The sequence below is a fragment of the Panthera onca genome, chromosome D2, assembly GCF_046562875.1.
Source record: "Panthera onca isolate mPanOnc1 chromosome D2, mPanOnc1 haplotype 2, whole genome shotgun sequence".
NCBI lineage: Eukaryota > Metazoa > Chordata > Mammalia > Carnivora > Felidae > Panthera > Panthera onca.
The window spans coordinates 58,378,277-58,404,363 of record NC_138349.1 but is presented as its reverse complement, the minus strand read 5'-3'; the positions used below and the strand labels follow the sequence as shown (position 1 = coordinate 58,404,363).

The 26,087-nt window shown below is 37.1% G+C and overlaps 1 protein-coding gene across 4 annotated transcripts in view; it reads left to right on the top strand.

Annotated features, from left to right (window-relative positions):
• Positions 1–26,087, top strand: part of MYPN (myopalladin) — a 127,057-nt gene that overhangs the window by 40,517 nt on the left and 60,453 nt on the right. For all 4 annotated transcript variants that reach the window (XM_078434313.2, XM_060642605.3, XM_060642606.3 and 1 more), the window contains 3 exons: positions 1,295–2,197; positions 20,451–20,626; positions 23,261–23,312. In XM_078434313.2, the coding sequence (XP_078290439.1) occupies positions 1,296–2,197; positions 20,451–20,626; positions 23,261–23,312 (1,130 nt within the window). In that variant the 5' untranslated portion in view covers position 1,295. The remainder of the gene's footprint in view (positions 1–1,294; positions 2,198–20,450; positions 20,627–23,260; positions 23,313–26,087) is intronic.

Sequence of the window (26,087 nt, the reverse complement as noted above, 5' to 3'; positions counted from 1 at the left end):
TTGTAGAAATTAAATTAATTATACCTTATTTGAAAAGGCTAAATCATTATACTTTTCAAGAGCAGATTGAACCTATAAACAATATTGAACTTAAACAACTTGTCTCTAGTCAAAAAACAAAAACATTATTTATATTCACGAACTATGTCAAATTTATATCTTCGGTAAGTAAATAACATTATGTTGTCAGTATCTTTTTTTTCCATTTCAAAGAAGAATTTATTCACTAAACATTTATTGGGATCAAATTCCTTATGTTGGTGGACATTACATTCTAGTAGTAAAAGGAAAATGACAAGCTGCTAAAAAAATGTGCCTGCAGAGAGGCTCCTGGGAGGCTCAGTTGGTTAAGCTTCTGACTCGTGATTTCAGCTCAGCTCATGATCTCATGGTTTGTGAGATTGAGCCCCAAGTTGGGCTCTGAACTGACAACATGGAGCCTGTTTGGGATTCTCTCTCCCTCCCCCTCTGCTTGCGTTCTCTCTCTCAAAATAAATAAATAAACATTTTAAAAAATGTGCGTGTAAGATTTCTCATAGAGTTAGCTGGTACTGAGAAAACTAAACTGGGTAAAAAGTATAGGCTAGAAGGAGATTGCCACCATATGTTGAGTCATAAAGAAGGAATCACGGAGGAGAGAATAGATGACCAGGTAATTTAAGGAAGTGAGAAATGAGTCATATAACATTGTCAGAAAGAGCATTCCAGGTATAAGTGACAGCAAGTACAAATGCTCTGAGGCATTTCAGATGTGACTTTAGAATATTTAAGAAATGATAAGAAACCAGTGTGGGTGAAGCTGAATGAAAAAGTCTTGAAGCAATAGGAGATAATATCAGTTTATGTAGGGTTTTTTCTGAATTAAATGAAAAACTTTTTCATTTTTATTATTTTATTACATTCAAGGTAAAGGAGCAAATCTCTGTGTATGAAAGGTCTTTATAACTACAAGCCCTTTACAGATGGTATCAAAATTATGCTTAGAGATTGCATTTAATCTCACTATAGTTACATTATAGCTTTCACAACTGAACTTGTGTTAAAGAATTTAATTCAGTGCTTATCACCCATGCTTTTATTTTATATTACAGGGAAATCTCATTCAGTTCTTCTTCAAATTACAATTTGAGGTTAATCTTTAAGTCTTCAATGGAAATTTTGTAGAAGTATCAAAATTAGGCAATTTTTTATTTCAAACTTTAAGTTCTTAAGAATCCATCATGCTCTAATAAACATAGACTTGTTATTCTTTAGAAATGACTGAAACTTCTGTTCTTGTTATTATTTGTAACAGCATGCAAGACGACAGCGTAGAAGCTTCTACTTCCATATCTCAGCTTCTAAGAGAGAGTTATTTAGCAGAAACTAGACACCGGGGAAACAATGAAAGGAGTCGAGCAGAACCTTCCTCCAACCCTTTCCATTTTGGCAATCCTTCTGGAGCTGCTGAAGGAGGAGGAGGCCAAGATGACCTTCCAGATCTTTCAGCCTTCCTGAGCCAAGAGGAATTAGATGAAAGTGTCAATCTGGCAAGATTGGCCATCAATCATGACCCTTTGGAGAAAGCAGATGATGCTCAAGCTAGAAAACGCCTTTCATCTGATCAAATGAAACACTCACCTAAATCAAGTTTTGACCCCAACTGCTGTCAGGATAACTCTCAAGGTTCTACTAGCTCTAGAGAGAGCTCCCAGGAGGCAAAAAGGCCACAGTATAGTTCTGAAACCCAGTCCAAAAAAGTATTCTTAAATAAGGCTGCCGATTTCATTGAAGAGCTGTCTTCCCTTTTCAAAGCCCATAGCTCCAAAAGGATTAGACCTCGTGCCTGCAAAAACCACAAGAGTAAATTGGAATCTCAAAACAAACTTATGCAGGAAAATAGCTCCAGTTTATCAGATATCTCAGAAAGAAGAGAAAGATCTTCTGTTCCCATCCCTATCCCTGCAGATACTAGGGATAATGAAGTGAATCACGCCCTTGAACGGCAGGAAGCTAAGAGGCGCGAAGCTGAGCTGGCTGCCAGTGAGGCAGCTGGTGGAGACACCACCCCTGGGTCTTCACCTTCATCTTTGTACTATGAAGAACCTCTGGGGCAACCTCCCCGGTTCACTCAAAAGTTACGGAGCAGAGAAGTTCCAGAAGGAACCAGAGTACAGTTGGATTGCATAGTGGTAGGAATTCCACCACCTCAAGTAAGGTAAAAATGTCCCATTAGTAATGCTTGGTAATTGCTTTCCATCCACCCGGATCCTCCTACGTCTATCTTTTAAGTATGTGGTTTCAAAAATTATACACTCCTTTTGAGAAAAAGAGTCTAACGTAGCACTCTCCAATAGAAATATAATATCAGCCATATGTGCAATTTAAAACTTTCTAGTAGCCAGATTTCCAAAAAATAAAACGAACCAGGTGGAATTAACTTTATAATTATGTATTATTTAACCACCATATTAAAATATTATGATTTCAACAGGTAATCAACATAAAAATTATTAATACAATATTTCACCTTATTTTTGGCATACTAGAGTTTTAAAATCCAGTGTGAGTTCTACACTTATAAACAGCACATCTCAATTTGACTGCTAAATTTTCCTAGGAAATACTTAATCTGCATCTAGATTTCGTAACACTTATAGTTGAAAAAGTAGCTTGACATACCCAAGTTGTTCCAAACATAGTTCAAAATTTCCTAACAGTGGAATTCAGTATCAGTTTTTAAATTTAATTAAAATTAAATATAATTTGAAATTCAGGCTTGGTTGCACCAGCCACATTTCAAGTGCCCAATACCACATGTGGCCAGTGACTATGGTATTGGATAGCGCAGGTCTATAGGCTGAAGCTTAAAAAAAGAAAGTATTTAAGATCTATACTCAATGAATACCTGTGGCATTTTTTTAACTTTAAAGAAAGCCAAATAATAGAATAAAGATTAATAAAATAAAGATAGAATAAGGCTTTGGCCTAGTAAGATCAATTGAAAGATTCATTTTACATGTATTGTATTTATTATAAACTTTTTGATATCAGCTTAATGAACACTATTCTCCTTAAAGTCCAAGTCTTTCCCTAATATGACTGATGAGTAGAGAGGATATTAATCTTTTATGTGCCTACCAGTTAGCTTTTCTTTGAAGCAAATGAAGCTTAAGCTTCAGGGCTCCTCATTCGCATAAGCGTTTCCTAACTTTGTGGTCTAATTTTATTTTATTTTTTAAGGGGATCTTCCACATTTATGAGCTTCAGGCCTCACAAAACCCAGGGTGATATTTGCAAACCCTAATATTATAATGTAATAATATATGAATAAACTGCTTTATGTGTATTGCTTTTGTAGAGAATTACTGGTATTTAGAATCCTGTAACAGTCACTTTGCCTTCCTAACCATTTATTTACTAGTAGAATATGACTTAATTACTATTTAACATTTAGTCTAGGTGTGTAAACAGGACCTTGTCTTTTTCTTACACAGTATTCATACTATAGGTATTATGGGACAGTAATAGTATTAATAATAATAGTTTTATTCGTATTTGCATATTGATTCAAGAGATTCTAGTCCAAAGATGTGTTCATATACTGAATTTTGCTTTTCAAAGGCAATATTAAATATTATTTCTACAATGGTGTATACACTACTATCCAGTTATCCAAATGACCTCCTTGAGGGCAGTGGTCTTCTGTGTATCTTGAGCACCAAGCACAGTTTCAGACCCTTAGTGGTCACTGAGAAATTTTAAGTAAACTAATGCATAAAGAAACAGGAAAACAAGAAACTAAATTTAGATTTAAATCAGGAGTGAGTCATTTGACCTAAGATATGGCAAAGGGTTGAAATTGTACCACACAGAGCAGTATCTACCTTTCTACCTTAAGCATGCCTGATGACACTCTCTAGGATTCTGGTTGGTAATGCTGGTCAGATGTCATCACAGCACCATGATAGAAACTACTCAGTGACATCTGGTTGGCCTAAGTAAGCTGGGAGCATTCAAGTTAGAGTACATGTACAACTTACTTTTCTGTTAAACCCACTACTTTTTGAACATGGGTTGGACCAAAAAAAAAAAAAAAAAAAAACCAAAAAAACTAGACCAGATCATTCAGAACTGATTCTCCCTCTTTCTTGACCATGACAATCTCAGATACAAAAAAAAGAATTCAGTGCTCCCGTGAGAAAAATCAGCCAGGAAGAATTATAAGATACCCATTCCCCAAAAAACAAAGTTATCTGGCAGTCACTCAAAAACTACTTAACCAATTACAAACTTACAAACTTAAAAGTGAAAAAAAATGTACACAGCTTCTATGTAGCAATACTAGTTTTACCTGGAAGAATTTTCTTACTGATTGAATTTATGCCTGTATCTCAACCACTGGTTTGGTGCCGGGAAATTCCTAGGTATTCACTAAATAGTTTCCGAATGAATTAGCACTTCATTGTATGACTGCAATTATATTGAAAAAAATTTAGAATTTTCCAGGTTAACTATTAGCAATCATTATTTTCCTAAGTCCACAATTTATATAACTGTAATTGGAAAAATATATATTTAGCTTTTACTATGTGCTCTGCACTGTGTTCACTGCAATGACAGAGACAATATAAGATTTGTCCCTGCCCTCAAGGAGCTTGTGATTCAGTTTTAAAAGATCATCCAAATGTTTACAGTAAGAAACCATAAGAACTATCAGGCTTCAGAGAAGGGATGGAAGACTAGAAAGATCAAAGAAGGCTTCAGACATCTAAGGTGAGAAGGAGCGAGAGGATTTAGGAAGAAATCTACTCATTTATTCATTCATTCAACAAATACCTATTGAATTACTAAAGTGACTCACTGGGAGTACAAAACAACTGTGAGCTATGGGAGGTCAAGGACCTTGTTTTGAAACCAAGTCTAAAACTATTCTGAGAGGGTAGCTCACAATCTAAAAGAGCAATCGGGCAACCATGTAATCAAAACATTGCAATATTGTGTGATAAAGTCTATGACAGAAGTATGTGTAGAATGCCATAGAGGCTTCAAGGAAGATGTGATTATTTTACCTGGAGTGCAGGATAAAGGAAGCATTCACACAGGAGGTGTCTCTTTAGTTTGAGGAGACCATCAGTGGAGGAGGAAGCAAGTGCAAAGGCCTAGAGACAAGTGTTTTCAAGGAACTGCAAGTACTTGACTATGTGAAGAACATGGGTAACAGATGAGCAAAGATGAGAGGAAGATCGAAGAAGTAGGCAGAGGGATGGGTCCTTTTAGACCAGGTCAACTTACATGTTTACATAAAGGCACCGATGCTGGAGTAGTAATATTTTTATATGACAGGGAGGAGACTGCCCTAATTTGAAAAGAGAGTAGAGCCAGATGATTTTGCAGAACCTTGAAAGCAAAGCAGAATAGTTCAGACTTGGTTTCAAAACCGCCTGGAAACGATTTAATGTTATGTATAGGGAAGTACCAAGATGAAAGGGGGCATTTAAGTAGCATTAGTCTGGAAGAATGAGTTAGACTTGAAAAGAATGGAGTCAAGAGGCCAATTAGGAAGCTGAGGAAGGTAGCCCAGGCATCAGATGCTCTGATCAGATTTGAATGGGGGCAATGGGAAAGCAGAGAAAAATGCAAGCGAGCAAGATTTAGAAGAAAAGAAATAAAACCAAACTTGGTGACTACTGGATAGGAAGGATGAGTAAAAAATGCTACTCCACGTGCTTGAAGACGGGTACCTGAGATTATAATGGGGTCATTGGCAAGGGCTAAGAAAATGGAAGAGGTGGCTGATTTATGGCGGAGGTTAATAATTTGAGTATGAGGAGACTGAGAGATGATATCCAAATAGGCAGCTGGAAATGCAGGACTGAAGGTCAAATGGGAGGGTAGTGGAACTGGAGACATTCCAAGGAATGACCTGGACACTGGGAAATCTGGACACAATATCTCTGTAATTACAAAGGGACTATATATAAGCAGGTAACACTTGGAACTAACTTCCACTAGTGCCAGACTGGAGTAGTGTTTTCCAATCTTCTTCTAGCAGTAACTCCTCCTCCCACTTTTCTCCCCACAATGAATCTGTTACATGTTATTCCAACACACACACACACACACACACACACACACACACACACACACGCAAACACATATTTTAAAAAATTTGGGTGGCGGTGGGGAGCCTGGGTGACTCAGTCGGTTAAGCGTCTGACTTTGCTCAGGTCATGATCTCACGGTTTCTGGGTTTGAGCCCCACATCGAGCTCTGTGCTGACAGCTCAGAGCCTGGAGCCTGCTGGGGATTTTGTGTCTCTCCGCCTCTCTGCCCCTCCCCCACTCGTGTTCTGTCTCTGTTAAAATTTTTTTTTAACTTTTATTTATTTTTGAGAGAGAGAGAGACAGAGAGACAGAGTGTGAGTGGGGTTGGGGCAGAGAGAGATGGAGGCACAGAATCCGAAGCAGCTCCAGGCTCTGAGCTGTCAGCACAGAGCCCAACACGGGGCTCGAACCCACAAGCCCTGAGATCATGCCCTGAGCCAAAGTTGGAGGCTTAACCTACTGAGCCACCCAGGTGCCCCTACAAACACATATTTTTGAAAGATAAAATTAGAGCTTTTGAAATTGAAAAGCATTGGGATGGAAGAAGCCTGGAACTCCTGAGTCGTCTACACAGAATCCAGGGGCACAGATTTTGATCCAGAGAATTCCTTAAAAATGCATTTAAATAATAATGAGACATTTCAGTTTACCATATGGGAATATGACAGTCAAGGAGAATAATATCCTTTTCATTTTTGCAAGAAAATGTTCAAGTATATCTGGCAACTGAGGTCTAACCTTGTATCTGTGTAATCAGCATTTTTTCCATGTTCTTATAACTCTGGTTTAGCAAATTGAAAAATCATCTTTGGTATATTTGTTGATTTCCAAGTTAATTGGGCAGAAATTATCTTGTTCTGTAGAGGTGAGATCCTATATCACTGAAGGTAGTGTTTTTGAAAGCTTAATTTTGGACATAGCTTCATTGGAGGAGTTGTCTTAGAAAATGAAATACATTCATACATTATGCACAGATGAAAGAGTCTGCAGGAATTCACAGCAAATGGCCATGATCCCTTTTTGTATCCTGACTTCAAATTCTTTTCCCAGGAATGTACAGCTGCGTCACACTAAGTATGGTTGCTTGTACACAACCTTCTGAAGCAACACAAATTTACCCTTTATAGATGTCAGTGCCTGCTTTGGCTGTTTCATTTTCCTATTGCTACTTCTGGACCTTGGCCTGCAAGTGATGTGCTCAGAAAATAAATTAGTTATAAAGACAAAGGATATTTTAAATGATTCAGGGGAAATACAAAAATATTATTAGAAATAATTATATATGATACATAGTGAAAAAATATAAAAATATTTTGAAATATTACATTATTTAGGGGCTTTTTCGTAATTCTACCTTTTGGGAAAATCTAGATGCCTTCGTTCACTCATTTATCCAACCAATACTAAATGCCATATACTGTTATACAAACAATAAACAAAAATTCACCAAAATTATTATATAATTACAATTATGATAAATGTTATAAAGCATGGTGCATATAGTGAAGGCACAAAACCTTATGGGTAGGCTGTGAAAGGTTTTCTTAAAAGGTGATATTTAAGCTCAGAAATAAAAGATCCCTGGGAGTTAGCTCAGCAAAGTGGGGTTTGGGGAAAGTGTTTCAGGGTGAGGGAATAGCAAATTTGGAGGCCTTGAGTTTGTAAGACCGTTATTGACTTTAATGAATTAAAAGAACTGGTATCCCTAGAACATAAAGAGAGAAGAGGAAATGGTTTGGGATAAGTCCAGAGAAGGGCAGAGGTGACATTTTGAGAGCCTCCTAGAACACTTTGGGTCAGCATGATCTGAGACCTCAGTGAATATGCAAATTCGCAGATTCCACCTTATACCTACTGAATCAGGATCTCTGAAAGTGAGGCCTAGACATCTGTGTTTTAACAAACTGCTGTTTGTCTCCGTGCTGAGAATTTTTGCAATTTCTTCAGAGGCATCCTTACTAGGAGGGACCTTCCCCATGTTGCATTCTTTGGTAACACTTTAGCACCTGCTTCTCAGTTCTTATTCCAACAGTACACTCCTCACAGACTTCTATTGTAGTCACCTCACCTTAGTTGGTGGTGCTTTGAGGCAAGATCTGTTCTGAGGTGGAAAACCAGGCTAATTTCTGTGGTGTCCACTTGGCCCATGGGAAGACATCTTTGCCCTTGTAAACTTTGGAAATTTAGGCTCCTTCCACTGAAGTCCTCTCTCCTTGTCCTTCCTTCTTGGGCAATACTAAATATCCTTTCACCTTAAATGTTTTTGAGGCAAGAGTTTGGTATAAATTCTCTATCCCCACAAACTCCAGAAACTCTCCAAGTCCTTGCTACTTGCCTACCAACTTTCTTTAATCAGTCTCTTGACTTCATATACACTCCCAGAGTGGACAAAGATCACCAGACTGAATTGTCTGAATTGTTTTCTAAAGTATATTTTGAATAGATACTGAAGAATATTTACATACATATATGTGCATAATATAAGAATAATAGCATAGATGTCTATGTGTCCACATATCCATTATTTTTAAGACCACTGTCTTCCTAATGCTGTCCCTTCCTCCCATCTCAGAATAACCATGAGATCAAATCTTGTGTTTTCTCTTTAGATTTTTCCTTTTTTTAATGTTTATTTATTTATTTTTGAGAGAGAGAGAGAAAGAGAGAGAGCGAGCCGGGGAGGAGCAGAGATAGAGAGACAGAGAATCGCAAGCAGGCTCTGCGCTGTCAGTGCAGAGCCTGATGTGGGGCTCGATCCCACAAACCATGAGATCATGACCTGAGCCAAAATCAAGAGTCAGATGTTTAACTGACTAAGCCACCCAGGCACCCCTCTCTTTAAATTTTTCTTAATGGTTTTTCTTCGTAGTTTACAACATATCTTTATGTCTCTATAAATATTGATATGGAAGTATTTACAGGTGAATGACACAAAATCCTAGACTTCCATTAAAATAATTCAAGGCGGGAAAAAATGGAGAATATAAAAGAAACACATTTGCCGTTTGTTGATAATTTGTTGAAGCTAAGTGATATGTGTATGGTGGTTCATTATACAACGTCTCTATTTGTGTTGTTCGAAAATTTCTATAATAAACAGCTTTAAAAAGTAATCTTAGTGAAATTCACATGTATTTTTTATGTAAGTGGAATTGTAACATACATATTCTTCTGCTGTTTGAATCTTTTCTCTAAAAACTATATCCATGACATTGCATGTAACTCTAATTCACTCATTTTCATCACTATATAGCATTTTACTGTAAGGCTAGAAGATTGTATTATTGATGTACAATTTTTCCTGATATGAACAATGTTATTATAAACACTCTAATATATTCTCCTGGTGCATGAGTGTGTCTAGGCATGGAATTGCTGGTGGAGTATGTACAACAACTTCATAGTAATACCAAATTTTTTTCAAAAGAATTGTTTCAACTTACATTCCCACCAACATCGCATAACAGTTCTGGTTGTCCTATATCATTGACAATATGTGTGTTATCAGACTTAAATTTTTGCCAGTCGGATAGGTATGAAATGGTATATTGTAATTTTCATTTTCATTTCCACAGGTTTTAATGAAGTTGAGATTTTTAAAAGCATGTCTATTGACCATTCAGTGTTCACTTCTACGAAGGGCCTCTTTATATCTTTCATGTTTCTATCAATTTGTTTGTTTGTTTTTTCTTATTGACTTGTAAGACTTTTAAAAAATCTGATTAAGATACTAATCATATGTCATATGTGTTATGAAAACATCCTCTCTGGGTTTGACTGGCCTTTATCTTTTCTCTATGGTATCTTCCATAATTAGATATTTTTAACTTTAGTATAAAATTAATTACATTTCTTATGGTTTTCTAATGTTTATTTTTGAAAGAGAGAGAGAGAACAGGGGAGGGGTGGAGAGAGAGAGAAAAAAGAGAATCTGAAGCAGGCTCCATACTGTCAGCGCAAAGCCAACTCAGGGCTTGAAGCCACTGACTGTGAGATCATGACCTGAGCCAACGTCAGACACTCAATCAACTGAGCCACCTAGGTGCCCCTGTGGCTTTGGTTTTTATAGTATGCTAGCTTAAGAAATTTTTCCTAAGTGGCGCATGGGTGACTCAGTTGGTTAAGCGTCCAACTTCAGCCTAGGTCATGATCTCGCTATTCCTGAGTTGGAGCCCCTCATTGGGCTCTGTGCTGACAGCTCAGAGACTAAAGTCTGTTTCAGATTCTGTGTCTCTCTCCCTCTCTCTCTCTGCCTCTCTCCCATTCACTCTCTGTCTGTCTGTCTCTCTCTCAAAAATAAACATTAAAATATTAAAAAAAATTTTTTTTCTAACCTCAAAGTAAGATATTCTTGTATATTGTCTTCTAAAAGTTTTATAATCATGTATTTCACATTTAAGTTTTTAATCCATTTAAAGGTGATTTTGTGTATGGTATGAAGCAGAGAATCCATTTCAGATTATTTTTAGGTTATTTTTATTAATTATTTTTATTTTTAGATTGGATAACCAACTGTTTAATCTCTAGTTTATTGAAAAGTATATCGTCCCCCCACTAATCTATAATGCCAGCTCCATCGTAGGTCAAAATTCCATAAACATGTGGAGCTAGCTCAGGGCTTTCTATTCTTTTTCTGTGGTTTATTTACTGCATTGCAATAGAGTTTTCATCATTTTTATTTCCAGCCTTTTCATTTTAAGAATTTTTAGCTCTTCTTGACCTTTTGCTCTACAATATAAATTTTAGAATCATCTTTTCAAATTCCATAAGAATTTTTTTAATTTATTAAGATTTTGGGGATTGCATTGAATCTGGAGACCAATTTAGGAAGAATTTGACATCTTTAAAATATTGAGGCTTCATATTCAGGATCATAGTATAGTATATTTCTCCATCTATTTAGGTTACCTAATATTAAGCCTGAATAATTTTTTCTCTGAGTCTTACAAATCCTTGGCTAGATTTATTGATAAGTACCTCATTTTCATGATGTATAAGTGATAGGTTTTTAAAAAACTAGATTCTATATTTGTTATATATAGATATGCAATCGACTTTGTACATTGGTTTTCTAACCAATGTAAACTTGCTACATTCTAGAGATTTTCTATAAATTTTGGGGGGAGAGGGTATTCTTCCTTTCCAATCTTGTGTCTTATATTTCATTTTCTTGACTTATGGAACTAGCTAAGCCCTTCTCTACAATGTTAAAAAGAAATGGTGACACTGGGTATTCTAGTCTTATTTATAATCTTAAAGGGAATACTTTCCATTTTTCACCACTACATAAGATTTTGTTTTAAGTTTCTTTTGTTTAGGAAAATTAAGATTTTTTTAAATCATGAATGGATGTTGGATTTTATAAAACATTTTTCTGCATCTATTGAGATCATTATCTGACTTTTCCCCTTTATTCTTTTGATATAGTAAAGAATAGTGATTTCATAATGTTAAGCCAAACTTGAATTCTTAGGATAAACAAAATCAACACCATCAGAGTGGTCCCAAATTCAACAAATAGAAGAATTTCTTCTGAACAAAATTTTAGCATAGTCAACAGAAGAAAGGGGGAAAAAAATGATACTTTAAAATATATAACAGTAGAAAGATTCAAGTACCTTGCATCAACAGAACTAGAAAATTCAATATGTTCATTTGTTCATTCATTCAATAAAAATCCATTCAGCACTCACTATACATCAGGAACTATTCCAGGCAGTTGAAATTCATTAGTAAATAAAACAAAGTTTCCTGCCAAATTCTATTCTACTTGACATGAGGGATATAGACGATAAACAGTAAATTCAATAAATAAGTAAATTGTATAGTAATGTAGTAATAAGTACTATGAGAGAAAGAAAAGGTAAGAATTCTAGAAGCAGACAATAAAAAGTCTCTAGTCAGCCCTGTCCAAAGTAATGTCCTTTAAAAAATTATTTTAGGGTTTGTGTTCATTTTCACTTTATTAATCCTCACTTTTATTTTTTCTAATTTTTTAAATATTTATTTATTTCTGAGAGAGAGAGAGAGAGAGAGAGAGAGCATGAGCAGGGGAGGGGCATAGAGAGAGGGAGACACAGAATCTGAAGCAGGCTCCAGGCTCTGAGCTGTCTGCACAGGGCCTGACGTGGGGCTTGAACTCAGGAACTGCGAGATCATGACCTGAGCCAAAGTTGGTCGCCCAGCCAACTGAGCCACCCAGGCACCCCAATCCTCACTTTTATTATTAAAATTGGTTATGTGGTAAGAAGTGGTCTTGATATCTTGATGTTAATCAACTGCTTATTTACGTTTTTCTTAAGTTACCAAGAATTTTCCACCTGGAAGAACTTAATAAATTTTAATAAAATTTCAAGCATAAACATATCCTCCCCTTGTACTCCCAATGACTGAAATACAGCCATTGGTCATAAACACTTAAATTTGTTAACTCAGTAGCAAACAGGACATACAAAACATCAGTTTGTGTCACAAAATCCAACAAAACTTGGAGTTTTGTTAGGAAACGTCTACAATTATCTTATTGTCCCATATATTCCAGAGTCCAATGCAGTCTGTCTAGGGAAGAGTCACTCTGATGCATGGAGAGAGCTGAGGATGTCATGAAGTATACATACTACCTATTGTCTATTTTAGGCCCTGTACATTTCACATAAGCGATCAGGCATTGTTAGGCAAAGCTGGTTTAAGGCAATTCAAAGAAAGTTATTTTCTAGCCCCCAAGCCTTCTTGAAAAATGAAAACAAAACAGACTTGAGGCTATAATAATCCTAATTTGAATTTATTCATTTAACATCCATACAGCAAACAGTTTTTTGGAATAGCTGTGATGTGCCATACACTGTGCTAGGAACCAGATAAACAAATGATAAACAAAACAAACATGACTATCTCTGCCCTATGGTGTTTACCATAGTAAGGTAGAGCAGTAAGGGAGAGCAATATTAAACAAACAAACCTACAAATCAATGTATAATTATAAGTAAAGGAAACAAACATGAAAAGGGAATTATAGGAGGTAGGACAGGGACATTGGAAGGGCTGGGGCAGGGCTAAAGAAATGTTCTGAGTAATCATTCTTTTAATGAGCATTATTGCTGGTGAGTCAGAATAACACATTCAAATTACGTTTAGAAGTCATTAATGTGCTAAAGCAATGAGTCATAACATTTATCCAAGCCATATTTTTGATAAAATAGTAACCTAACAGCAGTAACCAAAAATCCAGTTAAATCTGAAAACGTGTCTCTTCAGCGTTTTCATTCCGAGGCTTGGTAGCTAGCCAAATTAGCAGATCTGGCAAGCTACGCTTAGTGCTTTAAAACTGGGTCCTTCTTTTTCATTTGGACCTGCCTTATTTTCCCAGATCACTGACTCATTTCTGTTAAGCCATGAATCACGTCTGGCACTCCTGTCCTCCTGTAAGTGTCATGAGGATTTGGCATTCTAAAACGTGCACCTTGGGCAGGGCATTTCTGTGAAAACATTCCCTAACACGGATAGATGTTGGAAGATCGTGTGTTTCCTTCTTACCCTCAGAAGTCTTCAGGATAGCCAAGTAAATTTTAATACTTTTTTGAAGGCATCCTGACCGGCACATTATTTCTGAGTGGGTCATGGTATTAAAGTCAGAGTGACGGTTACTGATTGTTCTGTGGGACTGGCTGAAGCTATCCTGCCATCTGAGTAAGAACAAAAACGTTTCTGACAGGGAGTTTGGGTATTTGAATCATTTCACTTATTGACTTCTGGCTGTTCAATTGCTCTAGATGTTTCCACTCTCATTTTGGTAAGGAAGAACAACATTAACTAAAGAAATGAGATAACCTTATAATGTTTATATAAGGGAAGATATTTGTTTATTTGTTTTGAATAGTTATTTCTATTTGCTTTGTCAAATTAATACAGGTACATTGCTTAAAAAGTCAAACAATATTAAAGAATAGAACCATTTCACCTCGCTTTGCAGTTTCCTATTTATTTACCTCTAGATTTCTAAATAAAATGCCAGTAGTTTTCAATTTTTTTGTTCTCAGGACCCCTTTACAATCTTAAAAGTTATTGAGGCCCAAAAGAGGTTTTGTGTTTATAAGTTACATCTATATTTATCATATTAGAAATAAAACAGGAATTTTTTAAATAGTTGTTTCTTATTCATTTTTAAATAACAATAATGAACATGTAAACGTAAGTAATTTTGAGGGGTGCCTGTGTGGCTCAGTCGGTCAAGCGTCCAACTCTTGATTTCGGCTCAGGTCATGATTTCACAGTCGTGAGATCCAGCCCCGTATCAGCACAGAGCCTGCTTGGGATCCTCTGTCTCCCTCTCTCTCTGCCCCTCATTCCCTTCTCAGAAATAAAAAATCACAATAATTTTATGAAAAATAACTTCCCAAAAAATTTTTTAGTGAGAAGAGTGACATCGTTGTTCATTTTTTGCAAATCTCTTTAATGTCTGGCTTAATAGAAGACAGCTAGAGTCTCATATTTGCATCTGCATTCAGTTTGTTGTAATATGTTGTTTGGGTTGAAGTAAACTTTTAAAATCTGATCTTACAGAGATATGTAATTGGAAACAGGAGGAATATTTCAATAGCCTTTCAAGTAACATGGATATTCCTATTTGGTACTACATCAAAATTCAGTTAGCAGTAGTTTCTTAAAGCATAGTTGCAGTGTGAAATCTGAAACCACACCAGTGAACTTTTGTGTTGGTGTTTTTTGGGTTTTTTTAACCAATGAACTTTTGTACTCCACTTTACTAAAACCCTTTGTCCATCCTGAAGTTTGAACAGATAATACCATGCATTGGTAATTTGGAAAATGAGTAATGCCCATCTTCTGAATGTTGACACATTTTATTATCTAATATTAAAAAAACACACCTGTTAATATCATCATTTGATTTCATCAAAAAGCCTTTATATATTGGGAAGCCCTAAATTTATGATGAGAGATACAAGTTTTCAAAACTTTAATTTTTCCTTGAAAGCTCCAATATTTTTTTTCATTGGCAACAAGGGTATTGGTTATTTTTTCACCGCAAACAACAGGCTTATTTCATTCATTTGTGAGAAAACATTTGCCAGATACCCAGGTCTGAATAATCATAATTTGCCAGTTGTTTCAAGTTCAACTATTGTTTCATGCATTTAATGCTCAGTTCAACTCAAAAAAATCACACCAGTGCTCTTCCATATCCAGTAGTAATGCTTTCTGCTATTTCCCATTTCGCCACCTACAATGTTGAAAAGATGTAAACTCAAGGTTGAGATTTAATAAAGGGCATGATTTGTACTGCTTCAACAAGGACATTTGTAAGTGAAACTGAATTTTTTTTTAACTGTAAGTGTGGAACTGAGAAACACAGTGACCACAAGTCAACTTTTGGCAGTGCCTTAACTTGCGCCTGCACCAGCAATTCTACTCACTGTGGCTTTTGCACCATCAGTGTAAATGTCAACACAGTGAAAAGGCAAACAATATTTTAGTATTATATAAACGTAGCTTTGTCTTCGCAGAAAGTGAACTATACTTTGAGAACCACTGTAATATGCTTGCACCACTCTTGTCTGGTCTTTACTAACCCAGCACCTTTTCCCCCTCGTTGTCTCTATATAATCATATCACACTGTTGTTTTTAAAAAATATTTCATGTTTACCTTGTTGTTACTAGGTAAGTATTATTCACTGACAATACAAGTAGGGTAAAATGGATGTCTCCTTGCTTGTACAACCTTTTTCTTTTTTTGAAGCTGGAGTGGATTACTGTCTTGTTGTTGCTGTTGTTGTTGCTGTTGTTGTTGTTGTTGTCATTGTTGTTGTTATGTGCTTAGTTCAGCAGTCCTATCACAAATTTGTCTCAATTCTCCAATATATTTGTAAAATGTCTCCTAAATATTCTGTTTCATTCAGTTGAGCCACAAGGCCTATTTGTTTCTCTGTAGAGAAATCTCTCCAGAATCCCTTCTCCTTGTTCCAATATGAAGCAGGTGCTTATGCAGCCAGTGACTCAGCCTTCACCCCTGGGCATCCCCTTACTGCTCAGAATAGAGGATGTGACCTGCCATGGGGATCTCAATGCTTATTTCCCAAACTTGAAATCAGTCACCCTATTTTAAGCTCTGTGTCTTTTCCCCATTATTAGGCTGTTTCCACACTCCAAAGTTGTATTTCCAAATTCTGAAACTTGGTAGGGGTTCTGCAGCAAAAATTGGCTTCTTTCATTGACATCCCCAAACAGGCACTTGATTTTCAGATTTTTCAACTCTCTCGGCTCCTCAATTTGCTTTCCACCTTCCAGAAATTTGTGGGGTCTCAGGTCTGCTCTTGTCTCCCTTCTCATTCTTTTGGTTCTTGTACTTTTATACCTTTTAAAAATTCCTTTATCCTCATTTTAGGGGCATTTCAAGAGGGGAGTAAAGATAAACACATGTGCTTAATACGTCTAGTTTGACTGGATGCTCACTGTTTGTATTTAAACTACGCATGCTCTGAGGATCAGTTCATACAAGCTCCTCAGGGTATTACTGAGATCGATGGCTTGGGAGATTTATGGACCCATTTCAGCAACAACATATACTGCTACTGTCACAAGAGATCAAAAACTGGCATAGAATTGATGAAGCTAGTAATAAAATTCTTATAAAATATTAACTATCAATCCTTTCCATCATTTGGTCTTTCAACAAATCCAACAGTTATTTTCTGAATACCTACCATGCACCAGGGCATTGGTGAATAAGACTAATAAGGTCCTGTCATGGACTTTACAGTGGAGCAAACAATGGCAAAGTGAACAAGTATATAAGACAGTTTCAGATAATAAGTACTGTAAAGATAACAAAATAGTATAGCATGATAGAGTATCTGAGGTTAAGGTGGCTACATTAGGAAGAGGGTCAGGAAAGGCCTCTCTAAGGTTAAGATAACACTTGAGCTGAGGCCTCAATGGATGAGAAGGACCTATCTTTGTAGAGATCTTGGGAAGAGGATTTCAGAAAGAACAAAATTTCTAACATGGAGAATAGTTTAATATGTTCACAGAGTAGAAAAAAAAAACACAGTGTGGTTGGAACATAGTGAAGGGAGAGTGGCAGGAGAAGGTATCTAGAAGTCAGAGCTGGGAAAAGCACATTTGGATGTAATCCCAAATAGAGGTGATTAATTGAAACTATGGGATGAGATAAGATGGCCAAAGGAGAGAACACAGAAGACTTTATATTCTCTGTGCATGCTGCAAGAGCATATAAAGCACTGTACTTACCTTCAAAGAATTGCCAATCCAGTGACATTTGTGGGACAAGACAAATCCCCAGAATAGAGAATAATAAAAGACAGTGTATAATCAAGCCTTGCATGACATAGTACAGGTTTTTTTAAGTGAGGTTAGAAAAAATAACAATCATTGAGAATCAATGGTAAAACGTTTTCTGTAAAGGAGGTGATATCTGAGCCAAACTGATAGATGAGGTATATGTGCAGTAGCTGAAAAGCAGAAAAAGAGAATCTCAGATAGGAAAACATGAGCAGAGACTTGAATGTTGAGGTAAATATGACATATTTATGGAAGAGTAGAGAAAATCTTGACTGTTGAGAAGTAGTTGAATGGGCAAATTTGATTTGGAATTGCTTTATTCATGGTTGGAGGGAGGGATTAAAACACTGAATGGTTAGAATTACAGTCTAGATTAGCAATTGCCTGGACTCCTTTAATTTCTGAATAATGGTAACACCCCTCCACCTAACTACTTTTTATTATGATGTTAATTAATAATTATTTCAAAAAATGAAAACAATATAAAAAGGGGTACACTGAGATATCTCACTCCTATCTGTCTTCATCCACCTTATTTCCCCTCATTCTCAATAGGGAACCACTTTAGATTTTCATTTCAATCTTTCCAGTTTTCTTTATGTAAATGCAAACAACATGACTGTATCTTATTTTTGCCCCCTGTGTTAGTTTCCTCGGGCCACTGTAACAAAGTTCCACAAACTGGATGAAATAAACTCTCACAGTTCTAGAGGTTAGAAGTCCAAAACCAAAGTGTCACCAGGGCCATGCTCTCTTTGAGACTCTGGGCAGACTCCTTTCTTGTCTCTTCCAGCTTATGGAGGTGGCTGTCAATCCCTGGCATTCCTTGACCTGCAGCTGCATCATGCCAATCCCTGCCTCTGCCATCACATGCCATTCTCTCTGTGTGTCTCTGCCTTCTCATAGGGTTTTCCTCTTCTTAAAGAACCTCCTTCATGCTAGATTACTGCCTAACCTAGTAATTTCATTGTAACTTGATTATGTCTGCAAAGACTCTATTTGCAAATAAGGTCATTTTCCCAAATACTGGTGCTTAGGACTTCAACACAGCCTTTGGGGGAAAATAATTCAACCCATAACAACCCACATTTTTTACATAAACACTCCATATTCACTATTCTGTAGCTTCTTGTTAAAATTTTAACTATATATCTTGGAATTCTTTCCATATCAATGCATAGTGATCTTTCTCCAACTCTTTCTATAGCTGCATAGTGTTCCATTATGTGGCTGTACCATAGTTTATTTCATGAGTCTCCTAAGTGTAAGGATGGACACTTAGATGGTTTCCAATCTTTCACAATTAAAAAAAAATTTTTTTAATGTTTATTTATTTTTGAAGGAGAGAGAGAGACAGAGCGTGAGTGGGGGAGGGGCAGAGAGAGAGGAAGACACAGAATCCGAAGCAGGCTCCAGGCTCTGAACTGTCAGCACAGAGCCCAACGCGGGGCTCTAACTCACAAACCACAAGATCATGACCTGAGCTGAAGTTGGACACTCAACCGACTGAGCCACCCAGGGGCTCTTTTCACAATTTTTTTAAATGTTTATTTATTTTGAAAGAGAGAGAGAGCAAGCAGGGAAGGGGTAGAGAGAGAGGGAGACAGAGAATCCCAAGCAGACTCCACACTGTCATTGTGGAGCCCAGTGTGAGGCTCGAGCTCACAAACCGTGAGATCATGACCTGAGCTGAAACCAAGAGTCAGATGCTTAACTGACTGAACCACTCAGGTGCCCCAATCTTTCACTATTTAAATTAGTAACCTGAATGTTTGTCATTTTGTATGCATGCAAGTGTATCTATATGATAGATTCCCACAAGTGGGATTGTTGGGTCAAAAGATAAATGCATCTGTAATTTTGGCAGATATTGCTGTATTGATTTCATAAGGGCTGCACCATTTTACGTTCCTAACAATGGATGAGTCATCAAACGTTTAGACTTTTGCCAACGTGTTACATGAGATATTGTATTTCTGTGTAGTTGTGTGTTTTTTTTTTTAATTTTAAAAAGAGAAAGTGAGAACAGGGGAGAGGGGCAGAGGGAGACAGAGAGAATCACAAACAGCACAGAGCCTAACGCAGGGCTTGATCCTACAACCCTGGGATCATGACCTGACCCCAAATCAAGAGTCAGACACTCAACTGACTGCACCACTCAGGCCTACCTATTTGTGTAGTTTTGATGTCTTTTTCTCTTACTATGTACCTCCACATTTTAAACATTATTTTATGTATTATTTTATGTAAACTTTTAGCCAAAAAAACTATAATAAAAATTTCTAACTTCAAATATATAGAATCAAAATAAAATATCATAACCTATAGAAACTTACTTAACTTAGGTCATTTGTCAAAATTGGACCACTACTGAAGAATGTGACCCATCCTCTTTACTCCGATGATTCAAGTAACTGAACTAAATAATTTTCATTTAGCTAAGTTAGATGCAATTTCATAGTAGGGAATGAGTACACTCAACCTCATGAACTTTTTAAAAATTTTTGTTTATTTGTTTTTAATTTTTTTAATGTTTATTTATTTATTCTGAGAGAGAGCGCGTGCAGAAACAGAGGAGGGATGGGGTGGGGCGAGGAGAGAAAAAGAATTCGAAGCAGGCTCTGTGCTGTCAACGTAGAGCCCAACATGAGGCTCGAACTCACTAACTATGAGATCATGACCTGAACTGAAATCAAGAGTCAGATGCTTAACCAACTGAGCCACTCAGACATGCCAATGTCATGATCTTTTAGTATCTTAGATTCTCTCCAAATAAACAAAGTAGCACTTACTTAATGCATAGTATAGAAAGCTATACATCTTTTTAGGAGAAGCCAAGCTCCACATCAAAGACTCTGCTCCTTGTGGTTGGCTATATTTGCTTTCTAATCCATCTTCTCTCAGCTGTGTAATTCTTAATAGGAGCCATTTTCTAAATACCATTTAATGTTCTGATTCTAAATTGTCACAGTTTTCTTCTTAGGGAACATCTGAAGCATCTATGCAATTTCACACTTCAGTCATGTGTAATATTCCCTTCCTCACAGGTGGTACTGTGAAGGCAAGGAGCTTGAAAATTCGCCAGACATTCATATCGCCCAGGCAGGAAATCTGCATTCACTGACCATTGCTGAAGCCTTTGAGGAAGACACAGGACGCTATTCCTGCTTTGCTTCTAACATCTATGGGACAGATTCAACCTCTGCTGAGATTTATATAGAAGGTAAAACAAAATGCTCTTAGAGTATGGCCCTTACTAGTAAGACATATATTTATAATAAATAGTTATCGAGGGCCTACTGTACCACACACTCTTCTAGGCAGTGGGGACAATAGTAGTGAACCAAATAGACAACGGTTCTTGGACGGATGGAATTTACACTCTAGTGGAAGAGACAAAAAAATAGATGAGATAAATGAATAAAGTATGTAATATGATATGTTTATGAAATTGTTCTGATAATAAATGCCAACATGTGTGTAGTGTGCGGGGTTAAGTGTCCTACAATTTAACTCAGTTCTAACACCATTTACCTGGATATAGTGTCAGATTCAACAGGTTAAGAGCTTAGTCCTACAAGATTACTCCTACCTCACTTCAGATGCCAGTTACAAGTATGAGGTCCCCAGGCTACTCACAACTTCTGTCTCATTTGATTACAAATCAGAGGTTTCCACAATCCCCTCCTTGGGTTCAATTAATTTGCTAGAGTGGCTTATAGAACTCAGGGGAACACTTTCATTCACCAGTCTATTAAAGGATATGAGAAAGGATACAATGAACAGCCAGATGAAGAGATACAAAGGGTGGGGTCTGAGAAGGTCCAGAGTGCACGAGCTTCTGTCCCTATAGAGTTGGGGAGTGTCACTCTCCCAGTGTGGATGTATTTGCCAACCTGGAAGCTCTTTGTACCACTGGAATTTTTATGGAGGCTTCTCCATGTAGGCATGATCAATTATTATCTCCATTTCCTGCCCTCTTCCTCCTCAGGAGGATGAGGGGCAGGGATGAAAATTCCAAGCTTCTAATCATGGCTTAGTCTTTCTGGTGACCAGCCCCCATTTAGGAGCCATCCAGAGTCACCTCATTAGAACAAAAAATGCTCTTGCACTCTAATCACTTAGGAATTTATAAGACTTTAGGATCCCTGTGGGGGTCAAAGACAGATATTAGAACAAGAAATGCTCATAACTTAGGAAATTACAAGTGTTAGCAGCTCCATGCTGAGAACTGGGAGCAGAGACCAACAGATATATTTTCTGTATCTCACAGTATATATAAGCCCTATGGAAAAAACAGAAAGCACGAAGATAGGAAGTACGCATATGTATATTTGTGTGAATACACACATGCATGGGTATGTGTATGGGTATGTCTGTGTGTATATGGGTGTGTGTGTGTGTGTGTGTGTGTAGGCTTCAGCTCTACAGATAGGGTGGTCAGGGAAGACCTCACTAACCAGATGACATATGAGTGAAGACCTGGGGGAAATGAGGGAGTGAACCACAAGGATAGTCAAGGGAAAACCACTCTAGGCAGAGAAATCAATAAGTACACTAACCCTGAGGAGGGAGTGAGTCTGTGTATAGATATAGAGATGAGCCAATATGGCCAAAATGGAGGAAACATAGAAGAAAGTAACAGATGAAGTCAGAAGTTCCAGATGGGTAGAGGTGGGAGGAGGCAGGTGAGAAGGTTGTATAGGCCTTTGTAGGTCATTATAAGGCCTTTGGCTTTTACTTTGAGGGAGATGGGAAGCTGTAGAGGATTCTGAGCAGAAATGTGACATAATCTGACTTAGCTTTTAATGGAATCACTCTGGTTCCTCGTTGAGAATATTCCTCAGAGAGTCAAGGGTAGAAGCAGGAAGACCATTTGGGAGCATTAGAGAAGCATTTACGTCCACGCCAAACTTACATGACTAATTTTAGGGGAGAAATAAATTTGTCTTCTTTATATATCTACCAAATTTTTGTTCCATTTTATCTCATCTCTGGGTTTTTTCTGGGGACCATTCTTTAGCACTTTTATCATCTATAATACCTTATGTATGCCTTGGTTTTAACACTTAAACATTGTATTATTTTGGTGTAAGTGCTCATTCACCAACCAGATTGTAAAACTGGGACTGTCTCATTCTTTTTTATATCTGTAATACTTTATGTAGTACCAAGTACATAGTGGATATTTGATAAACATTTATTGAATAGATGCATGAATAATGATAAAAATGAATAATGCATGGTAGAAATGTGTTGTATGTTTTTATCCTCAAATTTTTGGAATACAATAAATACCTCCAGATTTAGCTCAGTTATATCTTGCTGGAATTCACTATCTTGAAAAGGAAATCTGAGATCAAAGCTTTGCTAACAGTGCTGAGATTGGACTACTGATTTTTTTAATTTGTGGCAACAGAACTTCAAACACCCCCACTCCCAAATGAAGTATGCCTTGTTAATATTAGGGGTGGACGGAAGAGTATCCACCTACACCTACAATGTTTAGAATCCAGTGTAATCCCTCCTTTTATTTAATCCGTGTAGGCCAAGAGCAAGAGGATTTACAGACAGCATAAAACGTCTGCTCTGTTAAAGACATCAGCAGGTGTTTAATACACAAGAGCACTTGGCATTTGGACCAGTTAATTTGAACTCTGTCACTAACTAGCCATGTGACCTTGAGCAAGTCCTTCAACTACTTAGGGTCTGTTTCTCATCTATAAAATTGGGTGTTAGTGTAGGAAATCCCTGAGTTCTTTTCTAGGTCTAAAATCCTATAGGTCTTCAAATGCCTAGGAACTAGTTTAAGAAATTATCATCTTAAACATTTCATGTCTTGTTTTTACTTTTCCAGGGGTTTCTTCTTCTGACTCAGAAGGGGACCCTAACAAGGAAGAGATGAATCGGTAATTCTAATTTTCTATCTTATAGCTTTAGCTATTTTCTATCTTATAGCTTTCTCAGATTCTGAGAAAGCTACTAATTGGTTTAGTAGAACTTGAAGAGGGTGGCTCCAGGATATTACCTCCAAAAATATATATTGGGTAGATTTTGAGAGCTTTAAATCTTGCCTAGTAGATGAATTTTAATATTCCCAATATTTTAAAAATGAGATATCACCTATGAAATATCATTGTACTTATATCTACAGAGTAAAAAACAAATAGTGCAACACTTCAAAAAATTCATGTTTTCTGACTAAATAATAGTATTCACAAGGACACAAAACCTGGTTATCCTAAATTATACAAGTGAGTGATCTGAGTAAGTCATAACCTTTTTGCTAAACAATTATACTGAGTCCTGAACAAAGTTACATCCATCCATTCTTTACTTTCCCCAACTATCAACTAAGCACCTACTCTACACCAAGGACTTTATTAGACATAATGGGTAATAAGAAAAACCAGATGCTTCCTACCTTTAAGAAGCTCACTGTGTACTAAAGAGAAATACATGGTAAATATAGCAAGAGATGTATACCAAGCATATAGACAGTAGGGTAATAAAGTATAATAGACTATGATATAACCATGGGCAGGATTGTTAGGACTTGGCACAAAGGACTATTAATTCATTGGGGATGGAAAGAGAGATCAGGAAAGACTTCACAGAGTTGGTGACCTTGAGCTGAGTCTTAAAATAACAGTTGGTGGACACCCCCAAACAAGGAAGGAAAGAGCATTTTTAGGCAGAGGAAGCTTTGGGCAGAAGGCATGGGACCTGAAAACAGATGCAACAGCCATTCCCTGAGATTACTCGAAACGAAGGGTGACATTTGGAAGGCTGGTTACAGTTGTTAACTATGTTTGTAAATTCTGTCCTCCCCTACAGAGGGGAAGTTCCTTAACGACATTTCTGACCTTAGAAATCATGCCTTATTCTTTGAAATCCTTTGTGTGTGCTTACCTTGGAATAATACTTTGCTTTTAGCTTTTGTGTAGATATGACAATTCATAACCAGATTGAATGATTTCTCTCCTTTAACTGTCTTCCTTTTCGTTCTTGTGGTTCAATTCCTCCTTCTTTCCTGACTCTTTATGCCAGTTACCTCATTACAGTTGCTCCAGCCCTTTTCTTTCTTTTATGGTCTCCAAACTACAACCAGTTATTCTCTAAAAGATAATTCTGATCGTATCACTTTCTTGACTAACAAAAAATTATCATGGGGGTGCCTGGGTGGCTCAGTTGGTTAAGCGTCTGACTTCGTCTCAGGTCATGATCTCATGGTCCGTGAGTTCGAGCCCCGCGTCGGGCTCTGTGCTGACAGCTCGGAGCCTGGAGCCTGCTTCGGATTCTGTGTCTCCCTCTCTCTCTGACCCTCCCTGTTCATGCTCTGTCTCTCTCTGTCTCAAAAATAAATAAACATTAAAAAAAATTATCTATGGGAAAATAAAACCAAGCACAAAATGAACAATATTAAAAAAAATTTAACATGACATACACAGCCTGATTCAGTAGAGTATCAACCAGGCTTTCCTGCCCCCTCCTCCTCCATTCTGTCACCTCAGGCTATTCATATTGCTCTCATTTCACTCAAACAATGTACAGTTTATTTTCACCCCTTTGTTCAAGCTGTTCACTTTGCTAGGAATGCCCTGTCTCCTCTGCCTAGAAAACTCCTATGTACCCTTCAAGACCCAGTTAAGTTCACTCATAAACTCCTCCTCCATTGCATATTCATCACTTCTTCCTCAAGGCTCTCATAACATGGTATACAAGGCTAATAGGGAAGAATTTTGATATACAAATTTAAATAAGCAAGAAATATCTCATTTGATTATTTTCTTTAAATCTACTTTTAGTAGTTAGGATTTAGCTTACATTTCTGTGTAAGAATAACAGTAACTTCAATAAGACAGATATTTATTTCCCATTTACATAAACATATGGATTTGGCTGATAGAATGGCTCCACATTTCACTGGGTTCCAGTTGGTTTCCAACTTCATCTCATTCTGAGGAGTAGCCTTATCTTAGTCTCAGATTGGAAGGAGTAAAAGGCATTCCCTGCCCCCTCCCTTTTAAGGTCATCTCTCTTAGATCACGTACATCACTATCCTTCATATCCTATAACCAAAGAGTAGTCATGTGGCCACATGTGGCTTAATGAACGTTTGGAAATTCAGTCTTTATTTGGAATAGCCATGTAAAGAAATAAGGAATTCTATTATTGTAGAAGAAGAAAACAGATGCTTAGGGGACACTGATAGCCTATGTATCACTACATAATTCTGCTTCTGCGACCCCATCCTTCCTGGCTGGAAAAAAAAGTTCAATCAGTCATTATTGGGCATCTGTTTCTCCCTCCATGGCTGTACAAAGATGATAGATATAGACATAGACACATAGTATTTGACATTAAACACTTTTCTAAGTGCCTTACATGAATTACCTTATTTAACTCTTACAAAAACCCTCTGAAGTAAGAATTATTATTTCCCCCCTTTTTTAAATTTATTTTAGAGACAGAGAGTGTGTGAGCAGGGGAGGGGCAGAGGGAGTGAGAGAGAATGAAAGAGAGAGAGAGAGAGAGAGAGAGAGAGAGAGAGAGAGAGAGAGAGAGAATCTTAAGCAGGCTCCATATCCAGCCCCAGCATGGAGTCCTACTCAGGGCTCAATCTCATGAACCTGAGATCATGACCTGAGCCAAAACCAAGAGTCAGAGGCTTAATCAACTGA